Consider the following 24986-nt stretch of genomic DNA (forward strand, 5'->3'; position numbering starts at 1 on the left):
TCAATATTATGGTCAATCTCATACATTAGCCCCGGCTTTCTGCTGTTTAAAACAGCAGGCAGCCGGCGGCAATGGTGCCCCCTGTGCTCGCGAGCTAGCGCCATCTTTAAATACCCGACTGCTGTTGTATATTTACAAAATTAAAGATCACTATGGAAGAGGGCTTAGCTTTGTGACAGCACTGTACATCTGTAGGGTTTTTAATCAATTCAGTTTTTATTCAAATAAACAGTGATGATACAATTACAATTCATATCACAATTGACATACAGTATAAGTTGAAGTATAACTTAACATATAGGTCAGTATCTATATAACACAGGTACAGTAGATTCATACCTAGATTGTTTGTTGATTGCTGTAGCTAAAGTAGTCCTATAAGATTAAAAAACAAGCAAGAAAACCGGGAGGCGGAGGAGGGGGGGGGGGGCACCTAGCAAAAAGTGCTTAGCATTACTCATATATTCGTATGGCAGTACACTGGGGTATAAACTAATGTATTATCCTCCAGAGGATAGATCATCAGTTAATTGAAAGTGCAGAACCCCTTTAATTGGACATTGACGGCATATCCCTGTATCAGAAGAACTTTGAGGGTCTCCTCTGATACATACTGAAAAGGGGTTTGCAAGGATTCAAAAAGGACATATGAACGACCATCTGAAACCCTCCAGAGAAACTAAGTATTCTTTCATCTTTTTCCCTTTCATTTGAACTGTCGTGATTATTTATATTGTTATTATTATTCTGTAGATTTATAGTCATTTTCATTAGACTTGTATGCACTGCTTTTACCTCTTATTAAAGATTATAAAATCTAAATGGCCAAGTCTTCCATATTCTAAGCTGCTGAACAACGTACCTTGCCTTTGAAGAGACGTTACCAGGTAGTTAGTTAAATTGCATTTAGGAATTGTAGCTGGGGGTGATTGACTGCGGTTGGTCAGTAAGTGATATCCGGTTCATCCACTGATCTGTGGTGGCAGTTACCGAAGTGTAGTGGGGGGTGTTAGCCGAATGGTAATACCCCGGTCACGTGAGGTCTCTGTGTGTGCGCAGACTCCGTCACAGACCACTACGTCACAGCTGTGGGATCCGGAGCGATCGGATCCATAGTTCGTGACAGTAGTGTCTGTTTCTGCTGAATGAAGGACCACGACAATATTTTCATGAATAAATACATCGTCTAGTCTCTAGTGTCTGAATAAAGGGAAGAGGGTATGTAAATGAGCTTTCAGCACGTTCTACCTCTAATGCTACCAGAAGTAAGGTAACTATCCAATGTTCGACCTTTTAAACAGGCCTTGAGACATGACTTGGATAATAATTAGTGTCTGAATAAATACATCATCTAGTTTGTGCTGTGATATATGAGGTATTGCATTGATGTATATGGTGTGCATTTAAACCTACACATGATATAGCCATATCTTTCACAAATTGATCTAACATAAGGTTTAAGATAACAATGAGGTCGCAACTTACAATTAAAGAACCCTCAGCAAAGGCTCAGAGTTCGTTATTTCTGAGGCGAAATAGCAACCACCCCTGGTAGTAGAGCTGGGACTGCAACTATGAAACCAAGACAATAGATAATGAGTGAGGACCTTAGAATATTTCCCTTTTTTTTTTTAAGTGTTTCATCTGCAGGGTTTAAAATTTTTTAATATTCAGGTTCTTTAGCCCTTTGAGACAGTAATTTTCTTCTTAACTGAGAAGAAAATGCGGCCACCTCCTCCTCATCTTTGCTGTAAATGGGATTCTCAGTGCTCTGTCAGGGATAATAAAATGGAGAAAGAATACATGAGTACTTTTATTTGAGCATAGTACATTGTAAGGTTAAAAAAGACACAACTCAAGCCCAACTTATAATCTTATACTGTATGGAGGTATACCATACCACTACTATGATCCTGTCCTGCTTCCCAACATAGTCAAGTGAATTTCCTGCAGTCACCACTAGAGGGAACTGACTTCACAGAGGCTCTTACAGCTCCTGTTAGATTCTCCACTAGATGCATTAAATCTTAGTGTTCACCCCCTAGTAGTGGCTGCAGGCAGCCAGAGATTTATCATTTTCAAAGGAATATGGAGCTCAATGGGGGAGAACCGATCATTGCATTTATGGCAATTTTATAGCATACATACTTTAAAAAAATATAATGTTTGGGATAAACACAATTCTTTTCCTGAGATATACAATGCATAGAGTGAAAGCATTTAAATCACTAAAACAGGAGGGTATCGAGGAAGCACTGAAAAACTATAAGGAATAAAACTGAATATGTAAAAGACAAATAAAAGCAGCCAAACTAGAGACCGAGAGATTAATTGCCAAAGAGAGTAAAACTAACCCTAAAATGTTCTTCAATTATATAAGAACAAAAAGTATAAATCTGAAGGTGTCAGCCCTTTACAGAGTAATGAGGGGGGAGTTGCAGAGAGCAATAAGGAGAAAGCAAAGCTATTAAATATTTTTTTCTTCATTGTATGCACTGAAAAAAATATATTGTTAGATGAAATTAAGAATGTAAAAGTAAATTCCCCATTAAAAGTGCCCTGTCTGACCAAGGAAGAAGTACAGTGGCGTCCTAAAAATATTAAAATAGACAAATTGCCGGAACCAGATGGGGCACACCCCCGTCTCCTAAGAGAAACAAGTAATGTCATAGCCAGACCCTTATTTCTGATATTTAAGGACTCTATACTGACAGGGAGTGTTCCACAGGATTGGTGCATAGAAAATGTGGTGCCAATATGGAAAAGGGGTCCAAAAACAGAGCCCGGAAACTATAGGCTGGTAAGTTTAATATCTGTAGTGGGTAAACTCTTTGAAGGTTTTCTAAGTGATGCTATCTTGGCTTACCTCAATGAAAATAAGCAAATAACGCCATATCAGCATGGCTTCATGAGGGATCGGTTATGTCAAACTAATTTAATCTGTTTCTATAAGGAGGTAAGTTCTAGACTTGACTGCGACGAATTAATGGATGTCGTATACCTGGACTTCTCCAAAACATTTGACACTGTACCACATAAAAGGTTAGTATATAAAATGAGAATGCTTGGACTGGGAGAAAATGTCTGTATGTGGGTAAGTAACTGGCTGAGGGATAGAAAACAGAGGGTGGTTATTAGTGGTACACACTCAGATTGGGTCACTGTCACTAGTGGGGTACCTCAAGGGTCAGTATTGGGCCCTATTCTCTTCGATATATACTCTTCAGTATACTGCTACAGATGGATCTGGGTAGACTGGAGGCTTGGGCAGAGAAGTGGCAGATAAAATGTAATACTGACAAATGTAAGGTTATGCACATGGGAAGGAATAATGCAAGTCAGCAGTACATACTAAATGGTAAAACAATGGGTAACACGGACATAGAAAAGGACCTAGGAATTTTAGTGAACAGCAAACTAAGCTGTAGAAACCAGTGTCAGGCAGCTGCTGCCAAGGCCAATAAGATAATACTGGAGTACTGTGTACAGTTCTGGACTTCTGTGAACCAGGCAGACATAGCAGAGCTGGAGAGGGTTTAGAGGAGGGCAACTAAAGTAATAACATGAATGGGTGAATTACAGTACCCTGAAAGATGATCAAAATTAGAGTTATTCACTTTAGAAAAAAGACGACTGAGGGGAGATCTAATTACTACGTATAAATATATCAGGGTCAGTACAGAGATCTCTCCCATCATCTATTTATCCCCGGGACTGTGACAAGGGAACATCCTCTACGTCTGGAGGAAAGAAGGTTTGTACACAAACATAGAAGAGGATTCTTTACGGTAAGAGCAGTGAGACTATGGAACTTTCTGCCTGAGGAGGTGGTGATGATGAGTTCACTAAAAGAGTTCAAGAGGGGCCTGAATGTATTTCTGGAGTGTAATAATATTATTGGTTATAGTTACTAGAGATGGGTGTTGATCCAGGGAGTTACTCTGATTACCTGATTGGAGTCGGGAAGGAATTTTTTTTCCCCTAAAGTGGGGAAAATTGGCTTCTACCTCACAGAGTTTTTTGCCTTCTTCTGAATAAACTTGCAGGATAACAGACTGAACTGGATGGACAGATGTCTTTTTACAGTCTTATAAACAGTGTTGCTATGTTACTAGAGTGTTAATATCTGACATCTAACATTTCAGGAAGAAAATAATAAATTTTTTGCAGCATTTTTGTTATTGCTGTAGGTGTGGACCAACTATGGCAAGCCACTAGTGCGGATGGCTGCTGACCCATGGGGATCAGAGACACCAGGAAGAAGCACCAAGGAGACAGTCAATACGCATAATCTGGAACCAGGCAGAGGTCAGATCAGGTAGAGTTCGTGCAAATCAATAAATCAATCCGGAGGTCAGGGCAGGCGGCACAGAGTCAGAACAGTAAACAGGCAAAAGTCAGTACACAGATAGACAAAAGGATTATAGCTCTTTTGGAAGGTCTGGCTAAAGCTAACAGAACCTGTTGATCTGGCAAGGAATCGACACACATCAGAGAATATATAGCAGAGCAAGCAGCACCACACAGGCAGCAGCTGCACACAGAGCAAAGGAGATTTAATCTGCAGTACTGCAACAACGAGGAGATTCCCACACAGACAACCAATGTCCATGTGCACGGGACAACAGCATGAACTGCCATTGTAACAGTTTTGTTCCAAGTGGTTTTTTTTTAAACGTCATTAGCCAGATATCAGCTTATGTAACTGTCTTTTTTTTTTATGTGTAGGAGAAGGGTGATTTATTTATTTTTTTAAACTGGCTCTCAAGTTATCCTTTAGCAATGAGTTGACACTCCAGGCTCACTGTTAGATGCAGAGCGACTCTGCTGCCACCCTCACTGCCATCCTAGACATGATATCTCTGAACTTTTCTCCTATATATATAAAAATGAGTTTCTGTCTGTCTGTCTGGACGTCTGTCTGTCTTTATGCGTGACCAAACGACTGAACCGATCTTCACCACAGGCACACAGGTACATCAGGTGTCCGGGAAGGTTTCAGACCGGGTCTCAGCTCTCTAGGATGTACCGTTCCTGAGATATTCCCAAATAATGACCTGCATTAGGCTACTTTCACACTAGCGTTCGTCGGTCCGCTCGTGAGCTCCGTTTGAAGGGACTCACGAGCGGACCCGAACGCAGCCGTCCAGCCCTGATGCAGTCTGAATGGAGCGGATCCGCTCAGACTGCATCAGTCTGGCGGCGTTCAGCCTCCGCTCCGCTCGCCTCCGCACGGACAGGCGGACAGCTGAACGCTGCTTGCAGCGTTCGGGTGTCCGCCTGGCCGTGCGGAGGCGTGCGGATCCGTGCGGATCCGTCCAGACTTACAATGTAAGTCAATGGGGACGGATCCGTTTGAAGATGCCACAATATGGCTCAATCTTCAGGCGGATCCGTCCCCCATTGACTTTACATTGAAAGTCTGGACGGATCCGTACGAGGCTATTTTCACACTTAGCTGTTATATGCTAAAAATAATGCAGACGGATCCGTTCTGAACGGAGCCTCCGTCTGCATTATTATGATCGGATCCGTTCAGAACGGATCCGATCGAACGCTAGTGTGAAAGTAGCCTTAGCCAGTACAAACCTGCAAGTCTTTCTATTCAAATCTTAACTGCCATACACACAGTTTTACTCCAGGTTTTCATAACAACCCAGCCATTTTTCTTCACTGCTGTTGATCAGCTTTAGGCTAGGGCTACAGGACGACAATAAGTCGCATGACACATAGGGCACAACTACGCTGGTACATGTATCGCAGTCACAACATGTCGCATTGTGACACCAGAGACTATCATTATAAAAATTGTTCAGACAAAATTTAGCACGACAGCATTAAAGGGGCAGGGCACTCTGGAGGTCACTGTTATATAGGTGGGCACTGTGGAGGTCACTGTTAGACGGGCGTTGTGGAGGTTACTGTTAAAGGGGCAGGATGCTGTGGAGGTCACTGCTAAAGAAGTGGGAGCTGTGGAGGTCACTGCTAAAGAAGCGGGAGCTGTGGAGGTCACTGCTCAAGGGACGGGAGCTGTGGAGGTCATTGTTAAAGGGGCGGGCTCTGTGAAAGTTACTGTTAAAGGGACGGGCGCTGTGGAGGTCACTGTTAAAGGGGTGGGGGCTGTGGAGGTCACTGTTAAAGAGGTGGGCACTGTGGAGGTCACTGCTAAAGGGGCTGGCACTGCGGAGGTCACTGTTAAAGGGGCAGGCACTGTTGAGGTCACTGTTAAAGGGGCAGGCACTTTGAAGGTCACTGTTAAAGTGGCAGGCACTGTGGAGGTCACTGTTAAAGGGGCGGGCACTGTAGAGGTCACTGCTAAAGGGGCAGGCATTGTGGAGGTCACTGTTAAAGGGGTGGGCACTGTGGAGGTCACTGTTAAAGGCGTGGGCACTGTGGAGGTCACTGTTAAAGGGGCGGGCACTGTGCATGTTACTATTAAAGGGGCAACTGCTGTGGAGGTCACTCTTAAGGCAGCAGGGTACTGTGAGGTAACTGTTAAGGCAGCGGGGTACTGTGGAGGTCTTTGTTAAGGGAGAGGGCCCCTGAGGACGTCACTGTCAAGGGAGTAGAGTGCTGTGAAACTCATTGTTAAAGGGACGGGCTGCTGTGAAGGTCAAAGTTAAGGGGATGGGCTGCTGTGGAGGTACCATTTTAAAGTGGCGGGGCACTGTGGGGGGTGGGGGTGGGGGACTGTGGAGTTCACTGTTAAAGGGGCGGGTGGTGTAGATGTCACCGTTATGGGGGATACTGTCGATATCTTTTAACGACACACAGAAACATTAAATGAAATAGATGAAATATACCCGTGCGATGCCGGGTACTTCTACTAGTATACTATAAAACTACTTCTCTCCGTTCTCCCTGACATCTACACATCAGTGCATTCAGAAAGTCCCTTTAACTTTATTCACTTTTTGTTATATTGCGGCACTGTGTCAAAATAAAAAAAAGTTCTGATTTTTTTCCCCCATCATTCTGCCCACAATACTTCATGATGAGAAAGTGAAAACAGAATTTTAGAAATGTTTGCTAATTTATTGAAAATGAAAAATGAAAATCTTCCATTGACATAAGTAGTTATTAGCAAATTGGTTTGTCTCACTACGAACGAACCCAATTAATTCATCACATTATCTTTACCGTGGCTGAGGGACTTTATAGTGCTGTTAAAATGCATTGTTTCCGATGAGGCCAGATTAAGATGGCTGTCGGTCTTGCAAGGCCTTCTTAATCTCGAGCATGCGCTGTTACGGATCCAAAAGCACCACAATCCTGGGGTCAGGTATGTTATCGAGTATATTCGTACATGTGCTGCTACTCACAGTAATGGTGCAGCCACGAGATTAAGATGGTCTTGCAAAACTGGCGGCCATTGTATTCTGGACTCATTGGAAAAAAATCTATTTTAACAGCGCTGTAAAGACAGTCCCTCGGTCACAGGTAAAGATAATGTGATGAATAAACCCAGTTTGTCCCTAAAGGGAAGAGCCGATTCGCACATAACTAATTCATACCCTTTACTCAGGACTTACCGTATTTGCCGGCGTATAAGACGACTGGGCGTATAAGACGACCCCCAACTTTTACACTGAAAATATAAAGTTTGGGATATACTCGCCATATAAGACTACCCCTTTTTCAACACACAGCAGTACATTACTGCATCCCACCACCATCCCTGGGTACCTCTGCCATCCCTGAATCCCACCACCATCCCTGGGTACCACCGCCATCCCATGGTATCACCACCATCCCTTCATCCCACCACCTTCCTTGTCCTCCCTCCCTGCCTCCCAGACCCTAAACAAGTGCCACCTATACCCTGAACATGTTTTTGTTATGTTATTCTTCATATTCACATTCACATATGCACATCTGCGCCGCACTTAGATACGCCGCACGGAGATCTCGCACATGCGCAGGAGCGAGATGCGAGCGGCAGTGAGGATCCCGTGTATCCACGCTCGCCGCATGAAATCTCGCACATGCGTAGGAGCGAGATGCTAGCGGCCGGGAGGATGGCGGTACAAGGAGCATACAAGGTACAGAGCAGGGGGGAGGCATGCAAGGTACAGAGCAGGGGGCGGTATACAAGGTACAGCGCAGGGGGGGCATATGCCGTGGGTTACATCCGCAGATCTCAGCTGCTGGGGATACAAGGCAATAGCCCGGGCTCTCTCTGTTGATAATTTGGGCGTCCCGGCACTGCAGCGCACGCCATACCCGGCGTATAAGACGACCCCCACTCTAGAAAATATTTTCTAGGGCTCAAAAGTAGTCTTATACGCCAGTATATACAGTAGTTGAAGCACCTTTGGTAGTGATTACAGCCTCCAGTTTTCTTAGGTATGATGTCCCAAGGTTTGCACACCTGGATTTGGGGATTTTCTTCTCTGCAGATCCTCTCAAGCTCTGTCAGGTTGAATGGGGACCACTGGTGGACATTTTTAGGTCTCTCTAGAGATGTTCGATTGGGTTCAAGTCAGACCTCTGGTTGGGTCACTCAAGGACATTTACAGAATTGTCCCTAAGCCACTTCTGTGATCTCTGTCTGGCTGTCTGCTTAGGGTAATTTCCTGGTTGGATGGTAAACCTTCGGTCTAGTCTGAGGTATCGAGCACTCTGAATCAGGTTTTCATTAAGAATAACTCTGTACTTTGTTCCATTCCGCTTTCCCTCAATTCTGACCAGTCTCCCTGTTCCAGCCATTGGGAAAAAAACTCACAGCATGATGCTGCCACCACCATGCTTCACTATAGGTGTCACAACCAGACATCTGAGAAGCTCTGACAGATGCCTTTCAGAACCTCCTCCTTGAGCTTTTCTTTGTTTTGGATTTCAGTTCCTTATCTCGTTAGTCTCTCTCAGCTGTCTTGTAGTTGGACTGATTGCATCCCTTTAAATTCCTCCCCATAATGCATTAGTGTGCGGTTTATACAACTTCCTGGAGTGTGTGTGCATGCTGATCCTGTTTCCCAGTCTTCTACAAGATAAGTGTTGTACATTCATTTGTGATTTTATGTTTGCTGGATCCCAGGTGACCCTGACTCCCTCCGTGTCTAGTGTAGGGAGCCGGTGGTCGTGTCCCCTCACTATTGTAGGGGGTTCAGGTGTTATATAGTCGAGGTACGTGGATATGCGATCATCCACCATTGGGGTGTTCGCATAGGCTGAGCAGAGTCAGGAAGAGTGCCAGGTTTTATGCAGGGGTCTCCCTTTTGTTCCTTAGTTTTGGATCCAGTGAGTCATATATTCATTTTGCATTGTCTTGTTTCCTGTACACCTTCCATGACATTATAAACCGCCAAAACCGTCTCAAGCATGGATCCGGTTTCACTTTTGACTGAACGCTTTCAGGGTCTTTCATTGGAGGTAGCTGATCTCCGTAAGACTCTTTCTCAGCTTCTAGTGACCGGTTCAGCTTACGCTCACAGAGTTTGCTCTGAGCCTAAGATCTCGCTCCCGGATACGTTCTCCGGGGGTAGTGAGAATTTTGTGCGTTTCAGAGAGGCTTGCAAACTCCATTTTCACCTTCTTCCCCATTCCTATGGTGATGAGGAACGGAGGGTGGGGATCATTATATCGCTGCTCAGGGGTAACGCTCAGTCGTGGGCCTTTTCGCTGCCGGTGGGGGCACGGCCCCTCCGTTCAGTGGATGAATTCTTTTTAGCCCTGGGTCAGATATATGATGATCCGGATCGTGTTGCTTTGGCTGAGTCTAAACTACGTCTGTTATGCCAGGGTAAACAATCCGCAGAGATATACTGCTCAGAATTTCGGAGATGGGCAGCTGATACTGGTTGGAATGATGCTGCACTCCGAAGTCAATTTTGCCATGGTCTTTCAGAGGGATTGAAAGATGCATTTGCCTTTCATGAGAGGCCTATCTCCTTGGACGCTGCTATGTCTCAGGCCGTTCGTATTGACAGGCGTCTTAGAGAGAGAGGAGAGATCTCTCCTTCCTGTCATACTTAGTCCCAGGACAGTGCAGCGGTCTTATTCTGTGCGCAGGTGTCTCAGTCGCTGTCAGCCCCTTCTGAGCAGGAGCCCATGCAGCTGGGGTTGATTGCCTCTGACAATAGAAGATTCAGCCCGCATGGGAAGGTTTGTTTTTGTTGTGGAGGTATAAATCATTTGGCAAATGTTTGTCCCTCTAGGAGATTCAGGCAGTCTTCTGGGAGTAATAAAGAAACAAAAAGGAAAAAATCTTTTAAAAATGTTCCATCTGTTACTATTGGCAGGGTTGAGGCGGAAATTGAAGGTTTTCCGTTTGCTTGTAGTTTCCGTTTTGTCCTGCCTGCCAGGGTGGCGCTAGAGAGCAAGAACATTTTTTGTGAGATTTTTGTAGATAGTGGAGCAGCTGTCAATCTCATTGATAATCATTTTGCGATAACTCATAGTTTCCAGGTGTGCACTTTGGGAAAGGATATTCCTGTTTTTGCTATTGATTCCGCTCCACTTTCTCAGAAATCATTAAAGGGCATAGTTCACAATATTCGTTTAATTATGAGTGATGCTCATGTTGAGGATGTGTCATGTTTCGTGCTTAGCGGATTACCTACTCCTCTTGTGTTGGGGCTACCCTGGCTCACTAAACATAACCCCATCATTGATTGGCAAGCGAGGCAAATAAATGGTTGGAGTGACTTTTGCAGAGATAATTGCCTCACGACATCTGTTTCTGAGGTTTCTACTAAGACTATACCACCTTTTCTCTCTGAGTTTTCGGATGTCTTCTCTGAGAGTGGAGTTCAGGATTTGCCCCCGCACAGGGAGTACGATTGCCCTTTTAATCTCATCCCAGGCGCCAAGCTGCCTAAATCTCGTTTATACAATCTTTCCCAACCTGAGAGGGTCGCTATGCGTGCTTATATCTCTGAGAGTCTGAGAAAAGGACACATACGACCCTCGAAGTCACCTGTTGCCGCTGTTTTTTTCTTTGTTAAGAAAAAATATGGTTCTTTAAGACCTTGTCTGGATTTCAGGGAGCTGAACAGTATCACTATTCGTGACCCTTATCCGCTTCCTCTGATCCCGGACCTGTTTAACCAGATTGTTGGGGCTAAAGTCTTTTCCAAATTAGATCTAAGAGGGGCATACAACCTGGTCAGGGTCAGAGAAGGAGACGAATGGAAGACGGCCTTCAATACCCCTGAGGGCCATTTTGAGAATTTGGTTATGCCTTTTGGTTTGATGAATGCCCCAGCCGTTTTTCAGCATTTCGTGAACAGCATTTTTTATCATTTAATGGGAAAATTTGTATTAGTGTATTTGGATGACATTTTGATTTTTTTCTCCTGATTTCAAAACTCATAAGGAACACTTACGTCAGGTCTTGCTCATCCTGCGGGAGAATAAATTATACGCGAAACTGGAAAAATGTGTGTTTGCAGTTCCAGAAATTCAATTTCTGGTGTTTCTTCGCTCCGCTTCTGGTTTTCGCATGGACCCCGAGAAGGTCCGCGCTGTGCTTGAGTGGGAGCTTCCTGAGAATCAGAAGGCGCTGATGCGTTTTTGGGGCTTTGCCATTTATTACAGGAAGTTTATTTTGAACTATTCCTCTATTGTTAAACCACTCACTGATATGACCAGAAAGGGGGTAGATTTTTCTTCCTGGTCGGTAGAGGCGCGTAAGGCCTTTTCTAATATCAAGGAGAGTTTTGCTTCCGCTCCCATCTTGGTACAACCTGATATTTCTCTACCCTTCATAGTTGAGGTTGATGCTTCTGAGGTGGGTGTGGGTGCGGTCTTGTCTCAGGGTTCCTCTCCTGCCAAATGGCGACCGTGTGCCTTTTTCTCGAAGAAACTCTCCTCCGCAGAGAGAAATTACGATGTGGGAGATAGGGAATTGTTGGCCATCAAGTTGGCTTTTGAGGAATGGCGCCATTGGCTAGAGGGAGCCAGACACCCTATTACCGTGTTTACTGAAAATCTGGCCTACTTGGAGTCAGCCAAGCGTCTGAACCAGAGACAGGCCAGATGGTCTTTGTTCTTTTCAAGGTTTAATTTTGTTGTCACGTTCCGCCCTGGGGTTAAGAATGGGAAGGCAGATGCCCTGTCACGTTGTTTTCCTGGAGGTGGGAATTTTGAAGACCCGGGTCCCATTTTGGCTGAAGGTGTGGTAGTCTCTGCTCTTTTTCCTGAATTTGAGGCAGAGGTGCAGGCAGCCCAGTCAGAGGCTCCTGATCTTTGTCCTCCTGGGAGGTTGTTTGTGCCTCTCGCTTTAAGACACAAGATTTTTAAGGAACACCACGATACGGTCCTTGCTGGGCACCCGGGGCAAGAGCCACAGTGGATCTCATCGCTCGGAGATTCTGGTGGCCTGCGCTTCGTAAGTCGGTTGAGGGTTTTGTGGCAGCCTGCGAGACTTGCGCTCGTGCCAAAGTCCCTCATTCACGGCCATCAGGTCCTCTCCTCCCCTTACCCATTCCTTCCCGTCCTTGGACACATCTGTCCATGGACTTCATTACGGACCTGCCTCGTTCCTCGGGGAAGACTGTGATTCTGGTGGTGGTGGACCCTTTTAGCAAAATGGTGCATTTCATCCCTTTTCCTGGTTTGCCCAATGCTAAGACGCTGGTGCAGGCATTTATTGATCACATTGTCAAATTGCATGGTATTCCTTCAGACATAGTCTCTGATAGGGGCACGCAATTTGTTTCCAGATTCTGGAAGGCTTTCTGTTCTCGCTTGGGGGTTCGGTTGTCATTCTCTTCTGCTTTCCACCTGCAGTCGAATGGCCAGACAGAACGCGTCAATCAGAATCTGGAGACATATCTGTGCTGTTTTGTTGCGGAGAATCAGGAGGATGGGTGTTCTTTTTTGTCCCTTGCCGAGTTTGCTTTAAATAACCGTCGTCAGGAGTCCTCTGATAAGTCACCATTTTTTGGTGCATATGGGTTTCATCCGCAGTTTGGGACATTCTCGGGAGAGGGGCCTTCGGGTTTACCTGATGAGGACAGATTCTCCTCATCTTTGTCATCGATTTGGCAAAAGATTCAGGATAATCTAAAGAGCATGAGTGAGAGATATAAGCGTGTGGCAGATAAGAGACGTGTGCCTGGTCCGGACCTGAATGTTGGTGATCTGGTGTGGTTGTCTACCAAGAATATCAAATTGAAGGTTCCCTCCTGGAAGTTGGGTCCTAAGTTTATTGGGCCTTACAAAATCCTGTCTGTCATCAATCCTGTTGCCTACCGTCTTGATCTTCCTCAGACTTGGAAGATCCATAATGTTTTTCATAAGTCTTTATTAAAACCTTATGTTCAACCCATTGTACCCTCGCCTTTGCCTCCTCCTCCGATTATGGTTGATGGGAATCTTGAATTTCAGGTCTCTAGGATTGTGGATTCTCATGTTGTCCGCGGTTCTCTCCAGTACCTCGTTCATTGGGAGGGTTATGGTCCTGAGGAGAGGATGTGGGTCCCAGTGACGGACATTAAGGCCACTCATCTCATCAGGGCTTTCCATAGGTCCCATCCTGAGAAGGTGGGCTCTGAGTGTCCGGAGTCCACTCGTAGAGGGAGGGGTACTGTCACAACCAGACATCTGAGAAGCTCTGACAGATGCCTTTCAGAACCTCCTCCTTGAGCTTTTCTTTGTTTTGGTTTTCAGTTCCTTATCTCGTTAGTCTCTCTCAGCTGTCTTGTAGTTGGACTGATTGCATCCCTTTAAATTCCTCCCCATAATGCATTAGTGTGCGGTTTATACAACTTCCTGGAGTGTGCGTGCATGCTGATCCTATTTCCCAGTCTTCTACAAGATAAGTGTTGTACATTCATTTGTGATTTTATGTTTGCTGGATCCCAGGTGACCCTGACTCCCTCAGTGTCTAGTGTAGGGAGCCGGTGGTCGTGTCCCCTCACTATTGTAGGGGGTTCAGGTGTTATATAGTCGAGGTACGTGGATATGCCATCATCCACCATTGGGGTGTTCGCATAGGCTGAGCAGAGTCAGGGAGAGTGCCAGATTTTATGCAGGGGTCTCCCTTTTGTTCCTTAGTTTTGGATCCAGTGAGTCATATATTTATTTTGCATTGTCTTGTTTCCTGTACACCTTCCGTGACAGTAGGGATGGTATTGGACAGTGTCTGGTTTCCTCAGAAGTTTCTCCCATTTGCACATAGTTAGAGTAACCATTGGGTTCTTGATCACCTCTCCTAACAAGTTCCTTTTCTGTAGATTATTTATTTTGGTGGGGCGTCCAGCTCTAGGAAGAGTCCTGGTTGTTCCAAACGTCTTATATTTGAGAATTAAGGAGACCGCTTCACTGTTAGGAATTTGCAATGCAGCTGAATTTTTTTGTACCCTCTGCAGAGCTCTACAAGCAGTTCTTTCCTCTTCATGGCTTGATATTTGCTCTGATCTGCATTGTCAGATGTGAGACCTGATAAAGACAAAGGGTGCCGTTCCAAATCATGTCCAATCAACCGAATTTACCACAGGTGGATTTCAATCAAGAAACATCTCAAAAAGATGATCAAGAGAATCTCAAGGCCCCCATAGCTAAATTTCAAGTGTCGTAACAAAGGCTCTGAATACTTGTATCTGCAACATTTATTTTTTTATTTTTTATTAATTAAAAAAATATCTAAAATTATGTTTTCAATTTCTCATTATTGGCTAGTGAGTGGAGATTGATGGGGGGGAAAACCAGATTTTTTATTTTTTATTTTAGCACAACAGCACAACATAACAAAATGTGAAAAAAGTGAAAGGGTCTGAAGCTTTTCCGAATGCACTGTATATATTACATATACAGTTACATGTACTATTAGAACATCTGTCCCAATAGAATGTAGAACCACTTCTATTGTGTCTTTCTGCCTTCTATACTTACTGTCAATGGTGAGCGCTGACTGCCCATTCTCCTAAATCTCCCCGGCAGCTCATTAGTTTGTGAGCACAGTGGGGATATAGAGGACACATAAGCTGTCTGCACTCACCACTGAGAGGTAGACAAGGGACAAGTGGTTCTATAGTATATACGCTCAGTTATTTTGATGTATAGGAGTTAAGCAGTTAGTTTAGCAGCAGGCTAGCTCTGCATGTAATAGTGAGCCTGGAGCATCTTCAGTGTACAGTACTGCACTGAACACTGAAGACAAGTTAGGAACAACTTCAGAGCCAGTTTTTTTTTTATTAACTAGGCACTAGGCCTGCAGCCTATCAGAGGCCGATGCAGACGGCACGATGACGTCATCAAGCTGCCTGAGACATACAGAGTGGGACACAGGCCGGAAGAGGCCTGCATCGCATCGCAGTGTCATTGAGGTAAGTATAAGTGTTTATTGTTTTAATTATTTTTGAACAGTATGACAAGGGGGACGGGGCCCTATATACTGGCACATTATGGGAGAGCACTATGGAGAAGGGGGGAGCACTATGGGGGCATCTAAGGGGGCCCTATATACTGGCACATTATGGGGGGAGCACTATGGAGAAGGGGGAGCACTATGGGGGCATCTAATAGGGGCCCTATATACTGGCACAATATGGGGGCACTATGGAGAAGGGGGGAAAAGAGCACTATGTGGGCATTATATAGGGGCATTTAATACTGGCACTCATTTTTGTGCCACTATGGGGAAGGGGGAGAGAAGCATTATGGGGGCATCTATGTGGGGCAGTGTATAGGGGCATTTTATACTGCCACATTATGAAGGGCACTATGGGGACGAGGAGGAGCACTTTGGGGGCATATTCTGGGGGCACTATAAAGGACGGGGAGGAGCACTATGGGGGCATCTTCTGGGGGCACTATATAGGACGGGGAGGAGCACTATGGGGGCATCTTCTGGGGGCACTATATAGGAGTATTTTTATTTTATACTGGCACAAATTATAGGGGCACTATGGGCACCTTAACTCAACTGGGGACACTAAGGGTTTTTTGTAGTGGCACACAGTACAGGTCATTGGATCGCATGAGGGCACTCTGGGGACATTGACTCTACTGGGGACACTAAGAGGAGGTTTTTTACTGCCACACAACAGATAATTTTTTGTAATGGCACACATTATAAGGGGGCTTTATTACAACTGGGGGACTATGGGAGCATTATTACTTCTGGGACACAATTACTGTTGGGGGCACTGTAGGAGCACTATTACTACTAAGTGCACTCTGGCACAGAATTATTACTATTGTTGGAATTTTGGGGAGCACTATTACTGTGGGGGCACCCTGGCACAGTATCAGCTTAGCACAGTTATTTTTGGGGGACATTATGGTTACACTATTAGTGTCAGGGGCACTATTTGCTGGGTGCGGTTAGTTTTTTAGAGCATTGTGTTCCAATAATTATTAAAGGGGGCACTATCTGTGTGTAACTAGTATTTTCAGGGGGTTTATCTGTTTCTACAGTATAGTTTTTGGGGCACAGAGTCTCAGTATTGAGGGTGCATGATGGGATGTTAAGAAGGTGGGAGGAAAAGTAGCAAACTAAGATGTCTGTCAAACTCTGCAGAGATGGGGTATGGCTGAAAGAAATCATCATGGTGGTCTGGTCTGAATGGAGAAGATGAAGAAAGAGAACATCTACATCAAAGGAGACGTCACTGGATGTAAGAGGTATGGGAGCGATATATGTGTGGGGCTGTGTGTGGGTGTAGCTTGAGGGTGGCGAAGACACAGGGGCCCCATAATCTCCTATTGCCCGGGGAAGTGCCCCTCCCGAGACCAGGCTCTGGATCCGCCACTGAGTCTGTGTGCTGTGAACTGAGGGCTCTGCTAGGATTTGAGGTTTGAGCTGGGCTGGAGGACTCAGGTCCCTCTAAAGGCGATTTGATGAGGCTGAACTGCTAACAGAGTGTAAATTAACACCCAGGAGAAAAGGTGACTTTTATTATTTATGGACTTTCCTTGTGTGTGAACAAACACCAAGCCACCTGCGTTTTGTGATACACCATATCTGATTCACCAGTGTTTGATTCAAGAACTGTGTACTTTGCCTCTATACTGCATCCTTTAGTCCTAACTACCAGAGTGAATCCCTACGTTCTAAGAATGAATGCACCATGGATTTTCTTGAAATAAGGTATATGCAGTGGCGTACATTTAGAAGTAAGGGCCCCATAGTGCCATAGTGAGGATCAAAGCAGGCCCCCCACACAGGACAGAAGGTAGTCCTAACTACCAGAGCAAATCCCTACATTCTAAGAATGAATGCACCATGGATTTTCTTGAAATAAGGTATATGCAGTGGCGTACATTTAAAAGTAAGGGCCCCACAGTGCCATAGTGAGGATCAAACCAGGTCCCCCACACAGGAGAGAAGGGTTTCTGCCTAAACCTCTTTCAATGACCCTCGGGCCATTTTATCCACTGCCTCATTTGCTAAAAGTTGTTCCTTTAGGCCTCTTTCACACTGGCGTGTGCGGCCCGTGGTCATGCTGTGGCCCGCAAATTGCGGGCCGCAATGCACGAGCACAGTCCGTTGGGCAGCCGCAGTGGATCGCGGATCCATTCACTTGAATGGGTCCACGATCCAGCTGTTGCATAAAAAAATAGCACATGTTCTATCTTTTTGTGGAACGGAAGTACGGGACGAAACCCCACGGAAGCACTCCGTAGTGCTTCCGTAGGGTTCCGTTCCGTGGTTCCATTTCACACCATTCCGCATACCCGGATTTGCGGGTCCATTCAAGTGAATGGGTCTGCATCCGTGATGCGGAATGCCCACGGAACGGCGCCCGTGTATTGCAATACGGCAACGGGCCGCACACGCCAGTGTGAAAGAGGCCTTAGAGTGTAGAGTCCTGACCAAGTTTTCACTCCCAGTAGAAGAGGGGATGATCCCAACTCGGCCCTCTCTTGCCCTGGGCCCCGTAGCAGTCGCATGGTCTTCCACTATGGTAGTTACGCCCCTGGGTATATGGCAGTTTACCTTAATGCATGCCGCCTCTGCTGCTTTCCATGTCTGTAAAATACTATGAATTAAGTTCTGTGCATTTTTCAGCAGCACATCCTCTGCAGAGTAGTCATCAAATCCAGTGGCTGCTTTCACACTAAAATTACAAGAATGACAATTTATAGTATAAATCATTAAACAGTATAATTCTTTAACCACTTCCAGACCAGACTATGTATCCCCTTCCTGACCGGGGCTAATTTAGCAAATCTGACATGTGTCACTCTATGTGGTAATAGCTTTGAGATTGTTTTCTCGTGACACATTGTACTTCATGTTAATGGTGAATTTGAGTCAATATGTTTTACCTTTATATGTAAAAAAAAAATCCAAAAGTTAACTGTTTTCTAAAGACAGATAGCGATACCTCCCTAAGTGATCAAAAAAAAACTATAGCTCTCTGAACATGGACACATTAAAACATCATTTTTTTGTTTCAAAAATACTATTATTGTGTTAAAGTGAAATAAATAAAAAAAGTAAACATAATAGGTATTGCCGCGTCTGTAACAACAAACTCTATAAAAATATCACGTGACCTAACCCCTCGAGTGAACACCATAAAAAATGAACCAATAAAACCATCACCTCATCCCGCAAAAAATTAAAACACAATTTTTTTGTTTCAAAAATGCTATTATTGTGTAAAACTTAAATAAATAAGAAAAAGTATACATATTAGGTATCGCCACGTCCATTCACACACTTACGGATGTGTGAATGGACCCTCATAGTAACATTATTAAAGGTTACGTTTTATCTTTATGTATATTCTAATGGATTGCCTTCATTGTACAATGTCATAATATAGTTTCTAACATAGAAAGTATATTCTAGTGCATTTGTATTGCGCGGCAGTTGTGTGCGGTTCTGCTGCGATACTGCAGGTATATAGTAGGACAAGTGTTATTGGAACATATCAATTCTACTGGTGTGATATACCAGTCGTCGACCCCAAAAAAACTGATTGAAGCATGGGTGTTATATACCAATATACTTTCTTTATAGTGCATTTGGGTACTGTATAGTGCATTTGCGCGTACGCGAAAATTATATTGCCGATATTTCACATCGAAAAAAATTATGAATGGAGATCGCAAATTCCAATAATACATCTGGTATGTCACTGTCCATGTTGTGGGACTATTTGTGCACTTCTAGTAATTATTTCTTGGCTGCAAATATGAGCTGAAGGTTTTTCAGGTTCGCCTGCCATTAAAGTGATTAAAGTGAATAGGACTCGCCGAGAACTTGCGGTTCGTGAACATTTGATCGCGTTCGCGAACCGTCCCGGCAGATGTTCGTCCATCACTAATTAAGAGCACACATATGACACAAGTTTGCTTCTTTCAATTACTGATCCGAACTGCCGAGATAAAATAAAAATAAATTGTAAAATAATATACTGCAACAAACAAAATGTTACTAGAGCACTGTGGTGGCCCAATGAACAAAGTGACCCACACTTGTCCAAGTTATGCAAAAATTGTGCCATTTGTTTTAGGAATCATTCTTTAAAGCAGGCATGTCCAAACTGCGGCCCTCCAGCTGTTGCAAAACTACAACTCCCAGCATGCCATAATAGTTGTAAGCTATCCAGGCATGCTAGGAGTTGTAGTTTTGCAACAGCTGGAGGGCCGCAGTTTGGACATGCCTGCCTTAGAGGCTACAGATTAGCATGTTATATCTGGAAGTCCCATCTGCCACCACACAGCTTTAAAAAAAAGGGTTCATCAACGTAGTTCTTACTTGCCTTTTATTCTGCCCCAAATAAAACGCAGCATAAGAGGACCGGTCACCTCTTCTGACTTGTCTGTTTTAGTAACTACTTGCATTCCTCACGTAATAACAATTCTGGATCATCTACTCTATGTTGTGCTATTTCTTTATTATTCCTGCTAAAAATTATGAATAAATTGGCACCAGATTTCAATGAAAGTCCAAATGGTTGTACCAGTTGGGTGTGTTTCCTTGTACAGTGTGCCATGGGGACCACTGATAGGATAGTGCAAGACTGTGCAGGGACACGCACTGAACTGATAACACCCAGTTTCATTTCAAACTACTACTAATTAATTCATAACTTCTAGCAGGAATAATAAAGGAATGGCACAGCATAAAATGATAAAAATAGAGGCTCCAGAATTGTTATTGCATTGGGGAAGGAGGTACGGTAGGTACTAAAACAGACATGTCAGGAGAGGTTACACTTACAGGTCCTCTAATGATTGAATAAGACTACTGTATTTGCTTGAGAAGGGATAATATGACAAATGGATACAGTTTTTGTGAGACTACTAGAGATGAGCAAAGTTTCATAAAACTGAATCCGGCTGCTTGGCTGAATTTTACAAAAAGATTTGCTTCATGACGAGCTACTTCGTCACGAAGCAAATTTTTTTGTAAGTAGCAGGTGCAATGACAGGGAGCTGCGATAGTGCCGCTCCCCATCATTGTACCCCTCAGATGCCGCATTCATACATGATCGTGGCATCTGAGAGTAAAAACTGTGTCAAATTAAACCCCCAAATTTTTTAAATCATACTTACCACCTCCATTTACTTGCGACAGGCCGGCCGCCGCTATCTCGTTAGAAGATCTGGGCCAAAATCTTGCGCAGCCCGAGATGACATTGTTACACCAGCAAGGTATTTCGGCCGAGATCTTCAATTAAGATGGCAGCGGCCGGCCCGTCGCGAGCAAATGGAGGAGGTAAGTATGATTTTTTTTTTTTGTTTTTTACACTATTTCAGGTTAAATCGATTCACTACCATGAAGCACAAGGAAATCTGGCTTCACGGCGAATGGAATTTGTCCTGAAATTCCACTTTGTTGGATTCGATTTGCTCAACTTTTGAGACTACATTTTGATGGTATTCATTTTAGCAAATAATGATGTCATGGTAGAATTTTTGTATGACCAGTAAACAAAAGGAATGTTTTCTTTTAGTCTGTAATGCTGTAAATCTTAAAATTCCCTCTAAGGGTAAGGCGCTGGCCGGGTCTTTAAAGATGGTGCCTGCTCCTGAGCGGAGCGAACGCCATAGCCGCGGGTGGCCTGCTGTTTCTTATAGCCGATCGCGGACATTTAACCCCTCAGATGCCGTGGTCAATCCTAACCACAGCGCGCTTCCGGTGATGCTCGGGCTCCCCCTGTTCGGCGATCGGAGGATCCGGAGCATGTGTGCAGCAGCCCCTGTCTTTGTGACTGACAGGAGGTGGCTGCATAGTATTTCCTATGGAGCCCTTGCCTGCTAGTGCATTTGGGTCTATGAGAATAGCAATCTAATGATTGGTTGTTATAGTTCCCTATGGGAACTATAAAAAAAAGTGGAAAAATTTAAGTAAAACAAAAAAAATTCAAATCACACCCTTTCCCAAAATAAAAATAAAAGAACTAATAAAAAAATAAAAAATACACATCATGGGTGTTGCAATGTGCAAAAACGCCCATAGTATTAAAATATATTCCCCATACGGCAAACAGCAAAACGGAAAAAAGCGTCAAAATGGCCTATTCCGCTTCATTTTCGACAACAAAATTAAATAAAAAGTGATCAAAAAGTTATACACACCCCAGAATGAGTCAATGAAAAGTTCAGATCACCACGCAAACAATTAGCCCCCACACAGCTCCATTCACATAATTACAAAAAAGTTATAGGGGTCAAAATATGGCGATGAAAAAATAAAACTGATTTTATTCCCCACTTTTTTTATTATTTTATCACATTTATTATTTTATCAAAACGCAAGAAAAACTATACATATAAGGTATCGCTGGATTCGTACAGCCCAGTAGAATAAAAGTAACTGGTCAGTTTTATCACACATCGAACATCGTAAATAAAAAAAAAACATAAAACTGTGGTGGAATTGCTTTTATTTTTTTGCTTTTACAATTTCACCCCATTTGGAAAAAAAATTCCCGCTTCCCACTACATCATATGCAATATTAAAGGGTGGCGTTGGAAAGTACAACTTGTCCTGCAAAGAAACAAGCCCTCATATGGCTATGTGAACAGACAAATAAAAAAGGTATGCCTCTGGGAAGGCAGAGAGCGCAAAACAAAAGTGAAAAAACAAAAATACCTCTGGGTAGAAAGGGTTAAATAAGGACACATGACTCATGGAGGTATTTGAGTCTTCTTATGACCCACCGTCAGAAGGTTCTTTATTCTTATAGTAAAAACCCTAGGAGTTACGCTTCACACTCTATCAATCAAAGACTTAGGCCTCATGCACACAACCGTTGTGTGCATCCGTGTCCGTTGTTCCGTTTTCCGTGATTTTCAGTGGACCCATTGACTTTTAATGGGTCTGTTGAAAACTCGGGAAAATGCACCGTTGTTCATCCGCGTCCGTGATCCGTGTTTTCTGTCCGTCAAAAAAATAGGACCTGTCCTATTTTTTTGACGGACAACGGTTCACGGACCCATTCAAGTCAATGGATCCGTGAAAAACACGGATGCACACAAGATTGTCATCCGCGTCAGTGATCCGTGTCCGTAGGCTACTTTCATACAGACGGATCCGAAGATCCATCTGCATAAAAGATTTTTCAGAGCTTCGTGAAAACTCAGATCCGACAGTATATTCTAACATAGTGATGGGGACGCTTCAAGTTAGAATATACTACGAACTGTGTACATGACTGCCCCCTGCTGCCTGGCAGCACCCAATCTCTTACAGGGGGCTGTGATTCGCACAATTAACATCTCAGGTGCGGCACCTGAGGGGTTAATTGTGCATATCATAGCCCCCTGTAAGAGATCAGGGGCTGCCAGGCAGCAGGGGGCAGACCCCCCCTCCCTCCCCAGTTTTAAATTCATTGGTGGCCAGTGTGGCCCCCCTCCCTCTGTCTACTGTATTAATTTCATTGGTGGCCAATGCGGGCCCCCCCCCCTCCCTCCCTCTACTGTATTAATTTCATTGGTGGCCAGTGCGGCCCCCCCTTCCTCCCTCTACTGTATTAATTTTATTGGTGGCCAGTGCGGCCCCCCCCCGGCCCCCTCTCCCTCCATCTACTGTATTAATTTCATTGGTGGCCAGTGCGGCCCCCCCCCCCCCCATCATTGGTGGCAGCGGAGAGTTCCGATCGGAGTCCCAGTTTAATCGCTGGGGCTCCCATCGGTAACCATGGCAACGGGGACGCTACTGCAGTCCTGGCTGCCAAGGTTACTTAGCAATATTAGAAGCATTATACTTACCTGCTGCGCTGTCTGTGACCGGCTGGGCGCTCCTCCTACTGGTAAGTGACAGATCTGTGCTTTAAGCAATGTGCCGCACAGACCTGTCCCTTACCAGTAGGAGGAGCGCCCGGCCACCAATGATGGGGGGGGGAGAGGGGAGGCCGCACTGGCCACCAATGAAATTAATACAGCAGAGGGAGGGAGCTGGGGCTGCACTGGCCACCAATTAATTTGGGGTTAATTGTGCGGATCACAGCCCCCTGTAAGAGATCGGATGCTGCCAGGCAGCAGGGGGCAGTCATGTACACAGTTCTTAGTATATTCTAACTTGAAGCGTCCCCATCACCATGGGAATGCCTCTGTGTTAGAATATACTGTCGGATCTGAGTTTTTTTAACGATGTGACTCAAATCCGATAGTATATTCTAACATAGAGGCATTCCTATGGTGATGGGGATGCTTCAAGTTAAAATATACCATCGGATTGGAGAAAACTCTGATAGGGACTCCTGACTTTACATTGAAAGTCAATGGGGACGGATCCGTTTGCAATGCACCATATTGTGTCAACGTCAAACGGATCTGTCTCCATTGACTTGCATTGTAAGTCAGGATGGATCCGTTTGACTCCGCATGGCCAGGCGGACACCAAAACGACTTTTTTTTTTACTTTCCTTCATGTCTGGTGATCCTCCAAAAATCACTGGACACACGGAAGAAAAAACGGACACGGATTACGGAACAACGGAACCCCATTTTGAGGACCGTGAAAAAATACTGTCGTGTGCATGAGGCCTTACATTATGAATTCTTACAGTATAACAACTGGAAGGAATAAGTGATGCTTTTGGGCAGAAAAGATAAGTATTCCTTTGTCTGAATACATGAGGGCCCCTGTCCGTCTTGTACATATATTTGAGATGCATACAGACTAGGAATATTTTAACATAATATATAATTACAATATATTAAATAGCAATGCCTAAGGAATATAGAAAAGTATTCAAATTATATTTAAAGGGGTTTTATACTGATGACCTATCCTCTGGATCAGCTGTTTGAGAAGTCACTGGCCCACGCAGGAGTGCCGCAGTGTTCTCACAGCTTAGCCTAGACCATGTGATGTCACGTTCATCGGTCAAATGGCCTAGGCGCAGCTCAACCCTATTAAAGTGAATGGGGCTGAGCTGCAATACCAAGCACAGCCACTGTAGAATGTATGGCGCTGTGGTTGGTGAACTGAGGGATGCCTTCTCAAACAGCTGATCAGCGGGGGTTTCAGGTGTCAGACCCTCACCTATCAGATACTCATGACCTATAAAAACTATTATTACTATATCAGTGAAAAACTTAATACAGAAAATCTATTAAGCTTTCCAGCTCTTTAAAAACTCATCACATTCTGAAAAATTCTAAAATAACTTGAAAATAAAATGAACATTATTATACCTTGAAATGATGCTGAGTTGATTGCTAAGAGTTTGTACCTGTTCCATACCACATAGCAGCCCACGTGTATTTCTCTCGTCTGCGCAGTTTTTAGCCATTATTCCAATAAACTTGACAAAGGTCTGCCCAAGTGTAGCTATATATTTAGCAGAAGCAATGAACTGTTCTGAACTCTATGTTAAAAAATTGACACCATTTTTTTAAGTTTTGCACATTATAATTAGACATGCATAAGTGAGAGTCACGGCAAGCCATTCACAGCACATTGCTGCATGCAAGAAAGTTGGAAGGTCTTCTAAGCATAAGTAAGATGCTTGTAAGGGCTTATTTACACAACCATTTTTCTCTTCCATAAAAATGGATTGCACAAGTCAATGGGGCTATTCACATCCATGCCTGATCCAAGAAACTCAATGGCGGAGATTTATCAAAAT

At 44.2% G+C, this 24986-nt stretch overlaps 1 protein-coding gene across 1 annotated transcript in view; it reads right to left on the reverse strand.

The window, feature by feature from the left end:
• Positions 1–1146: 1146 nt before the first annotated feature.
• Positions 1147–24986, reverse strand: part of LOC122936316 — a 41675-nt gene continuing 17835 nt past the window's right edge. Inside the window, exons 3-5 of the mRNA XM_044292469.1 lie at positions 24553–24725; positions 17888–18008; positions 1147–1771 (exon numbers count right to left, since the gene is read on the reverse strand). Coding sequence (XP_044148404.1) covers positions 1664–1771; positions 17888–18008; positions 24553–24725 — 402 coding nt within the window. The 3' untranslated portion in view covers positions 1147–1663. The remainder of the gene's footprint in view (positions 1772–17887; positions 18009–24552; positions 24726–24986) is intronic.

Source organism: Bufo gargarizans, chromosome 4, assembly GCF_014858855.1.
Source record: "Bufo gargarizans isolate SCDJY-AF-19 chromosome 4, ASM1485885v1, whole genome shotgun sequence".
In the NCBI taxonomy this organism is placed as follows: domain Eukaryota; kingdom Metazoa; phylum Chordata; class Amphibia; order Anura; family Bufonidae; genus Bufo; species Bufo gargarizans.